This window comes from Salmo trutta, chromosome 12 (genome assembly GCF_901001165.1).
Source record: "Salmo trutta chromosome 12, fSalTru1.1, whole genome shotgun sequence".
Classification (NCBI taxonomy): Eukaryota; Metazoa; Chordata; class Actinopteri; order Salmoniformes; family Salmonidae; genus Salmo; species Salmo trutta.
In genome coordinates, this window is record NC_042968.1 from 22,675,033 (window position 1) to 22,684,328 (window position 9,296).

Consider the following 9,296-nt stretch of genomic DNA (forward strand, 5'->3'; position numbering starts at 1 on the left):
CTAATCAATTACTCTGATGACACCAATATATCCTCCCCTCCTGTAATATAGGCAAAGAGAATGATGTGCTGTAGTATGAGGATGTTCCCACCATCCTTATTTAGATTGACTTACTTAACCAATCTCCCTGTAATCTGTTGGAAACCCACCAGTAACACAGCACCTTCAGGTGGCCCAGATATGTGGTGATAGGAGGACTCTATTTGATGCATGTGAAACAAAGGTAATTAGGCCCTGAGTTTGCGAGGTGTTATTAAAATGCTAAACAGTTTAAGGGCTGGATAACATGACAATCTAAACCTCATCTGGATGTTGGAGGGAAGGACAGAGGGAGAAAATAGAACACATCTGATTTGTATTCGCTGCAGGTGAATGTTATTTCATACATTACAGAATGCAATATGCCTATGGATCGTTATTGTCCAAATGAACTCTATGCTGATGTATTCACTCTCCCCTACCTGTAGTGGTTTGCTTGTTCCCATGGCAGTAATATTTATTATTTTTGGTGATTTCAAACAAATAGGTCTAATCTAAACATGCTGCGTCACATATCAACAGTAGTGAACATTTGCTGCATAAAAAATGTTTTATTAATTGATCATAGTATAGCTTTTGCTACATTGAAATGTTCATTAGGCCTATTGACTCTTCAGAGATGCAGAGGCAGCTCGGTCTCCACTGTCAACATGGAGTCATGAAGTGCTGCATGCACCAGCAGCTTTGCATCCTCATCGGCATTATCAGTATCGGGGATAGCGGAGGCAGCCATATCCTTCAGCTCATTGTCATCTTCATACTCAGCGATGAGGTCTTTCAGGCTGGTCTCACTGATGGATTTCTCCATAGAGGTGTCTGTTAGGGTGGAGATCAAATCTTTAGCAGAGTCATCCTTCACATCCTCATCAGTTGTGATCATGTCCTTAGTGCTCTCAGGGGTCAGTGCCATGTCAAGAGTGGAGGTCTGGGTAATGGAGTCTGACGTGTGAAAATCTATCATGGTCTCCGATGAGACCGTGGAGATCTGGCTCTGAGAGATGGCAGTGGTCTGTGAGTCTGTGTTCATATCTGTTGTCTGTGTTTCCATCTGCGCATGTGTCGAAGTGTTAGTAGAGGATGGCTTTCTCTCTGTCCTAGTTGCCATAGACGAGGTGGTCAGAGGGACTCCAGGTAGCTGCCACTCCAACGGGAGGATGGCCAGGCTCCTAGCCAGGGAAAACTGAGAGAGGGAGCTCTACACGGAGGAAGAGGGTGGTTAGGTTGAGGTCATAGGGGAAATTGTCTAGATGTTTGAATCTCTGTCTGTCCGTATAGTAATTTAGGTTTCAGTAACTTACGTGGGCACGTGGTAGAGTTGGAGAGTCAGGTCTTATGTATATTTCCTCCACAGGGGTCTTCACTTGCCGGGGTGTCCTTCGATTTTCCTGCATAACACAATTGTAACACCCAATGATGACACAGCATTATGGGAAAGATCTTTTGCTCACAATAAAATATGATACAGCATGTTTGGTTGTCTCACAGAGTTAGGTCTTTGTCCCGAATTAGTTCCCTTGTCTGTTTCTGGTGTTGTACTTATGGGTTCGTGGTCTTGAGATGATTTCAACAGCTGAACTTCAGTCCGGTCTTTCTCCCTCCCCACCTTTCTCTTACTCTTGTCCTTTACCCTTTTGGTTGTAACATGACCTCCAGACAAGTCCGAGCCTGTGTAGATTAGACATTTTGATTTTGAAGACACTTTCTTCCAAGTGGAGCCTATCTCAATCTATATCTAATCAACAGACACCCCATAACACTCACCAGTATCAGATGCATTATCTTTGTCCTGGTCCTTTCTACTCTGTCTGTTCTGAGAGGGACGAGTCTTCCTCAGCTTGACTTTCCCACAACAGCAGAAGAGAGTAAACAGCTGCAGGGCCGCCACAGCTGGATGGATGTTCTTCTTCTTCTCTTTCTGCTGGGTCTCCTTTGCTTTCTCCTTGGGGGAGACCTCAGTGTCGCAATCAGTACATCAGTTAGAAATCTACTGATATTTCAAACTACAATATCAATGTTGAATATATGTAGCCAATGAGCTCTAGCTTGATTGGCAGCAAATATTATTTCCTAAGTGTGTTTGCATGTCATAATGTTACCCCATAATAACTAGGGTTAGTGCTGTCCGTGATCCTTGGGACGTCCCTACCCTAAACCCTAACATTAACCCCTACCTTAACCATTTCAATTTCAAACGTCAAAGGTCAGAGTTGGGACGTTCCATGGATTCCGTATAGACGTTTCCTAATAACTTTTAGGGCCTACCCCATCCGAAGGGGCATTGTGACATTATCACATTTGTCAAGCCATGTCAAAGGATCAAAATCAACACAATATGCTGTGTTTTCCTTATTATGGTCATTATCAGTTGTCAAATGCATTGGTAAATCCTCATTAATAAGCACATTTGGATGTCTTACCGAGTTAGGTCTTTGTTTAATGTCTTTTTCTTTTTCCGGTGTGGTTCTGCATTTGTGGTCCTGAGATTCAATGTAATATTTCTCTCCCCCAACCTTTCCTTTACTCTTGTCCTTGATCCTTTTCACGTCACCTGCAGAGTAGTCCAAGCATGTAAGTGAAACATTTCTAAGACATGTGACCTGTTTTTTTCAATGTGAAGCTTAAATAATTGTACTATGTAGCAGCACTAATCAATATACAACTCCTAACACTCACCAGTATCAGAGTCATTATTGTTGTTTGTCTCGTTTATCGTTGTTCCCTTTCTCCCCTCACCACTCTGGGAGGGATCAAAGGGTGTTTTCTTCACCTTGACGCAGCTCAGCAGTGTAAACAGCTGAAGAAAGTTCAGGGCTTGAGGGATCCTCTTCTCCTTGGGTTTATCTTTATGTTCCTGTGTCTCCTTTGGTTTCTCCCTAGGGGATACCTCAGGGACAGGGTCACTTAGTCTCTGACCCATGTCACGACAAGGTTGCTGTAACAAGGTATTGTTGTAATCAATCAAATCAGTTATAGGTTGAGAGATCGTCCGAATGTAGCTAATGCGATCTACCTGAGCTTGTCTGACAGTTTTAATGTTTACTTAGATTATGACATAAGTGTGTTTCCTTGGCAACATGTTACCTCATAATGTTCCCTTATAATAACTAGTGCTCCGTCCCTGGAAAAGAGCATTGTGACATCATCAAGTTAGTTACCTATCCACATATCCACTCAGAACACTGGAACAGCCTATTTCTATAGACCAAGTCTGCCTGAAGGTCTGTATGTCTGTCTGTCTGTACAGATGTAGGATCTTAATTTGATCACTCTTTTGTTTCTGAGATTTGTACTGCAGAACAAGAAATGCAAACTTGGATTGTATTACATTTTAAAATGTCAGACTTGATTTGCCTAAATAAACAATGTATCAAACCTTACAAAATTATTATCCACATAATCATTCAAACTTCCTATAGCTGTAAGATTATTTTCCTGCTATAGCAAACTGGATCAAATTAAGATCCTACAACTGTATGTCTGTCTCTGTTAGGAGTGTGTATCGGAGGCGAAGTCAGGTGCAGGAGAGCAGAGTGTAGTGTACAAGCGCACTTTTTTCCGGTAAAAATGACAGCACTGTCACGTCCTGACCAGTAAAAGGGGTTATTTGTTATAGTAGTTTGGTCAAGGCGTGGCAGGGGGTGTTTTTTTTGTGTGTTTTGGGGTTTTGATGTATGTTCTATATTTTACATTTCTATGTTCATTCTATGTTCCCTATCCTTGTTTTGTATTTCTGTGTTTTGGCCTGGTATGGCTCTCAATCAGGGACAGCTGTACTTCGTTGTCGCTGATTAGGAGCCATTCTTAGGTAGCCATTTTTCCACCTGTCTTTTGTGGGAAGTTGATTTTGCATAGCTGTGAGTAGCCTGCAATACTGTTCGTTTGTTGTGTTTTGTTTATTGTTTTGCTGGTTCATGTTAATTAAAATATGATGAACCCAACCCACGCTGCGCCTTGGTATACTCCTTCAGACGGACGTTACAAGCACACAAAATAACATAAAATGTGCCCAAAACACAGAACATAGACAAAAAGTAGTGCGCATAACAATATCCACAATATCAAAATACACGTAACATGATCTTCATCAGATGACACACCTAGGACATTATGTTATACAATACATGCATGTTTTGTTCAATCAAGTTCATATTTATATCAAAAAACAGCTTTTTACATTAGCATGTGACGTTCAGAAGTAGCATACCCCCCGCAAACTTCCGGGGAATTTACTAACAATTTACTAAATTACTCACGATAAACGTTCACAAAAAGCATAACAATTATTTTAAGAATTATAGATACAGAACTCCTCTATGCACTCGATATGTCCGATTTTAAAATAGCTTTTCGGATGAAGCACATTTTGCAATATTCTAAGTACATAGCCCAGCCATCACGGGCTAGCTATTTAGACACCCGGCAAGTTTAGCCTTCACCAAAATCAGATTTACTATAAGAAAAATGGTCTTACCTTTCCTGTTCTTCGTCAGAATGCACTCCCAGGACTTCTACTTCAATAACAAATGTAGTTTTGGTCCCAAATAATCCATCGTTATGTTCCATCAGCGACGTTTTTTTCGTGCGTTCTAGACACTATCCGAAATGGTAAATCAGGGTCGTGCGCATGTCGCATTTCGTGACAAAAAAATTCTAAATATTCCATTACCGTACTTCGAAGCATGTCAACCACTGTTTAAAATAAATTTTTATGCAATTTATCTCGTAACAAAGCGATAATATTCCGACCGGGAATCTGGGTTTCGGTAAAAAGAGGGAAAAACAGAAAGGCGGGGGCGGCCAGTGCACGCGCCTAAGCCTTTTGTCTGCTGATAGACCACTTAGCAAAAGCGCTCGTGTGTTTCAGCCAGGGCTTTGAATTACGTCATTTAGGTTTTTCCCGGGCTCTGAGAGCCCATTGGAGCCGTAGGAAGTGTCACGTAACAGCAGAGATCCTTTGTAATGAATAGAGATGACAAAGAAGGGCAAGAAATGGTCAGACAGGGTACTTCCTGTACAGAATCTTCTCACGTTTTGGCCTGCCAAATGAGTTCTGTTATATTCACAGACACCATTCAAACAGTTTTAGAAACTTTGGAGTGTTTTCTATCCAAAGCTAATAATTATATGCATATTCTAGTTTCTGGGCAGGACTAATAATCAGATTAAATCGGGTACGTTTTTTATCCAGCCGTGAAAATACTGCCCCCTAGCCATAAGAGGTTAAGCTTGAATGGGCTAGTGACTGTGACAGCATGGAATTCAAAGTAGGAGATAGACAGATGGGTCAGGGGAGAAAGAGAGCATGTCCACTTGGGAGAGATGAGGATTCCAGTGCCACCACCCCGCTGACCAGATGATCTCGGGGTATGCGAGAACATGTGGTCAGACGAGGAGAGAGCAGTAGGAGTAGCTCTGGTAATCCATGTTTCCGTTACCCTCCAGTCGACGGACTGGAGGGTACCATAGGCTGAGATGCTTGTCTCTACCTCTCCCTCTCTCTGCCTGTACCCATATTCAACCTCTGCCTTCACCCTATTGCAGCAGTTTATTTTCTCATCATTTGCCTGAATCATGTTGCAAGGAGAGAGTGTTCTGAGCACAGGTCAATCACTCCACAATGAGAATGATTATACAGTTGATTATCCAGTGCCACATTCAACAGACTACTACTGTTGGCAATCAGAATACATGCTTGTTGTAGTCCAAGAGTCGACTCAGTGAATACATGCAACCCAGTGGGCAAGAGTCATGGCAATACGTCTATTCATACCTCCTCAATGTCTGCACTATTGAAAACAGATCGCCGCCACATGTAGCGTAAGAGATAGCAAGCCTCCCTGGCTCAGAGCCTGTTAGTGTCAGCTTTTAAGTGCTACATGTCAGCCTGATAATTACTCTGTGTGTCATCCTCTGAGGCGATTAGTGATAAAAGCTCACACAACATGATAGGCTAACACCTCTGTAGGCACCTGGATGGATCACAGTAGTTTATCCATTTCACTCAGACCACTAATGATATGTTTGCAGGTATGCACACACAAACACACACACACACACACACACACACACACACACACACACACACACACACATATGCATTTGCAACCACGCATGCATGCCTAGGAACGCATGCACACACATTTCTGAAGACACACACACACACTGTCCATCATGTCCTATGAGCAGGGCCAGCAAAAACAGCAGCTGACAGACTGTAATAGAGCCTGGCTGTCAAATCACATTTATTTATAAGTCAAATCAAATGTATTTATAAAGCCCTTCTTACATCAGCTGATATCTCAAAGTGCTGTACAGAAACCCAGCCTAAAACTCCAAACAGCAAGCAATGCAGGTGTAGAAGCACGGTGGCTAGGAAGAACTCCCTAGAAAGGCTAGAACCTAGGAAGAAACCTAGAGAGGAAGCAGGCTATGAGGGGCGGCCAGTCCTCTTCTGGCTGTGCCAGGTGGAGATTATAACAGAACATTGCCAAGATCTTCAAATGTTCATAGATGACCAGCAGGGTCAAATAATAATAATCACAGTGGTTGTCGAGGGTGTAACAGGTCAGCACCTCAGGAGTAAATGTCAGTTGGCTTTCCATAGCCGATCATTCAGAGTATCTCTACTGCTCCTGCTGTCTCTAAAGAGTTGAAAACAGCAGGTCTGGGACAGGTAGCACGTCCGGTGAACAGGTCAGGATTCCATAGCCACAGAATTGGCAGAATTGTTGAAACTGGAGCAGCACCATGGCCAGGTGGAAAAGGGACAGCAAGGAGTCATCAGGCCAGGTAGTCCTGAGGCATGGTCCTGGGGTTCAGGTCCTCCGAGAGAGAGGAAGAATGAAAGAAAAAAAGAAAAAAAGAAAGAAAGAAAGAAAGAGAGAATTAGAGAGAGCATACTTAAATTCACACAGAACACCGAATAAGACAGGAGATGTACTCCAGATATAACAGACTGATCCAAGCCCCCCGACACATAAACTACTGCAGCATAAATACTGGAGGCTGAGACAGGAGGGGTCGGGAGACACTGTGGCCCCATCCGACGATACCCCCGGACAGTGACAAACAGGCAGGATATAACCTGGCCCATTTTCAATGTGTTGTCAGTAGTATCCCCCTGAGGATAGACTGGTCACTTAAAGCCATGATGGGCCAGGTCAATGGATACTCGTAGCTCAGGATCTAAAATAGCCCCTGGCATAGATAGCCTACCGAAGTGTGAAAAGAGTGTGGATCTCTATTAATGGTCCTCACTATAATAATACGTATCTAACTGTGCAGTCATATGAAAAGTACTTGGATTAAAATGATGATGTAATATTTTGTTTCACAGACTTGTTGGAGACCTCATCAATGATACAGTCTCTAGTGGAAAGAAATGGCTCTTCTCAATTTATTTTACCTTTATTTAACTAGGCAAGTCAGTTAAGAACAAATTCTTATTTTCAATGACAGCCTAGGAACAGTGGGTTAACTGCCTTGTTCAGGGGCAGAACCATAGATTTGTACCTTGTCAGCTTGGGGATTCGATCTTGCATCCTTTCGGTTACTAGTCCAACACTCTAATAACTAGGCTACCCTGCCGCCTCAATGTCCATGGAACTAGATCACGGTGATGCCCTGACCACTTCATGTGGATAGAGGAGTGGGTGTGAGCATGAGTGTGTGCTTTTGTGTGTGTAGATGTGTGTACGTGCATGTCTGTGTGTACGTGCATGTCTGTGTGTACACCTGGGTGAGAGACCCTTTGATCCCCTTATTGGGTAGATTAATATTTGAATTCATAGATGGACACACCCCACCATCCCTCCTACTGTCTCTCCTCTATATCCACCCATTCATCCCCCTCTCTCTTCTCTCCCTCCCCATTCTGAGAATAATATGTTCTGCATCTTTTCTAGATTAACAGTCATCAAAAACGTCATGTTTAATTACATACATATTACAGTATCTATGTTATGTTGATTTCATTCCATGTCTACTTTGTCAACAGTATGTTGATGTCAGGCTGATCTTTATTGTGGAGAGTGCACTCATGTACAACTAGGGGGATTCTCAGGTGAAGGACAGCTTGGCTGTAGCCCTAAACGATGTGCTGCTACTACTACTTCTCAGCTCATTATCCATGCATGTAGGCCACTGGAATATGCAGCTCTGGGGAGGCTGGTGACCACAGGCATGACAGAGACAGAAAAGTGAAGTTTGACCGAAATCTTACCTGTGAGAATTCATAAAATACCTAAATTCTCAAAGTGATTTTCTAACGGAGCATTTTTCACCTGGTATTTTAACACTTAATTGAATAGTTTCAAAGCTCTCTATTCTGTCACCATTCAAGGTGATAAAACGACACATACAGTATGTGTGCTAATCAATTACTCTGATGACACCAATATATCCTCCCCTCCTGTAATATAGGCAAAGAGAATGATGTGCTGTAGTATGAGGATGTTCCCACCATCCTTATTTAGATTGACTTACTTAACCAATCTCCCTGTAATCTGTTGGAAACCCACCAGTAACACAGCACCTTCAGGTGGCCCAGATATGTGGTGATAGGAGGACTCTATTTGATGCATGTGAAACAAAGGTAATTAGGCCCTGAGTTTGCGAGGTGTTATTAAAATGCTAAACAGTTTAAGGGCTGGATAACATGACAATCTAAACCTCATCTGGATGTTGGAGGGAAGGACAGAGGGAGAAAATAGAACACATCTGATTTGTATTCGCTGCAGGTGAATGTTATTTCATACATTACAGAATGCAATATGCCTATGGATCATTATTGTCCAAATGAACTCTATGCTGATGTATTCACTCTCCCCTACCTGTAGTGGTTTGCTTGTTCCCAAGGCAGTAATATTTATTATTTTTGGTGAATTCAAACAAATAGGTCTAATCTAAACATGCTGCGTCACATATCAACAGTAGTGAACATTTGCTGCATAAAAAATGTTTTATTAATTGATCATAGTATAGCTTTTGCTACATTGAAGTGTTCATTAGGCCTATTGACTCTTCAGAGATGCAGAGGCAGCTCGGTCTCCACTGTCAACATGGAGTCATAAAGTGCTGCATGCTCCAGCAGCTTTGCATCCTCATTGGCATTATCAGTATCAGGGATAGCGGAGGCAGCCATATCCTTCAGCTCATTGTCATCTTCATACTCAGCGATGAGGTCTTTCAGGCTGATCTCACTGATGGATTTCTCCATAGAGGTGTCTGTTAGGGTGGAGATCAAATCTTTAGCAGAG

General features: G+C 42.4%; 1 protein-coding gene across 2 annotated transcripts; it reads right to left on the bottom strand.

Annotated features, from left to right (window-relative positions):
• Nucleotides 1-442: 442 nt before the first annotated feature.
• LOC115203185 (uncharacterized) lies at nt 443-3,498 on the bottom strand. 2 transcript variants are annotated; one of them, XM_029767625.1, is made up of 6 exons: nt 2,713-3,498; nt 2,457-2,587; nt 1,801-1,978; nt 1,523-1,704; nt 1,338-1,424; nt 443-1,234 (listed from the first exon to the last, which is right to left on the bottom strand). In XM_029767625.1, the coding sequence occupies exons 1-6, from the start codon at nt 2,954-2,956 to the stop codon at nt 653-655; spliced, it is 1,404 nt and encodes a 467-aa protein (XP_029623485.1). In that variant the 5' UTR covers nt 2,957-3,498; the 3' UTR covers nt 443-652. The 2 variants fall into 2 exon arrangements, with proteins under 2 accessions (XP_029623485.1, XP_029623484.1); XM_029767624.1 differs by having other exon boundaries at nt 1,801-1,990.
• Nucleotides 3,499-9,296: the final 5,798 nt, after the last annotated feature.

Coding starts and splice junctions, on each gene's coding strand:
- LOC115203185 (XM_029767624.1), bottom strand. CDS start 2,956: ATGGGTCAGAGACTAAGTGACCCTGTCCCTGAGGTATCCCCTAGGGAG. Junction 2,588..2,712: donor CAATAATGACTCTGATACTG/GTGAGTGTTAGG, acceptor ACTACTCTGCAG/GTGACGTGAAAAGGATCAAG. Junction 1,705..1,800: donor AGATAATGCATCTGATACTG/GTGAGTGTTATG, acceptor TAATCTACACAG/GCTCGGACTTGTCTGGAGGT.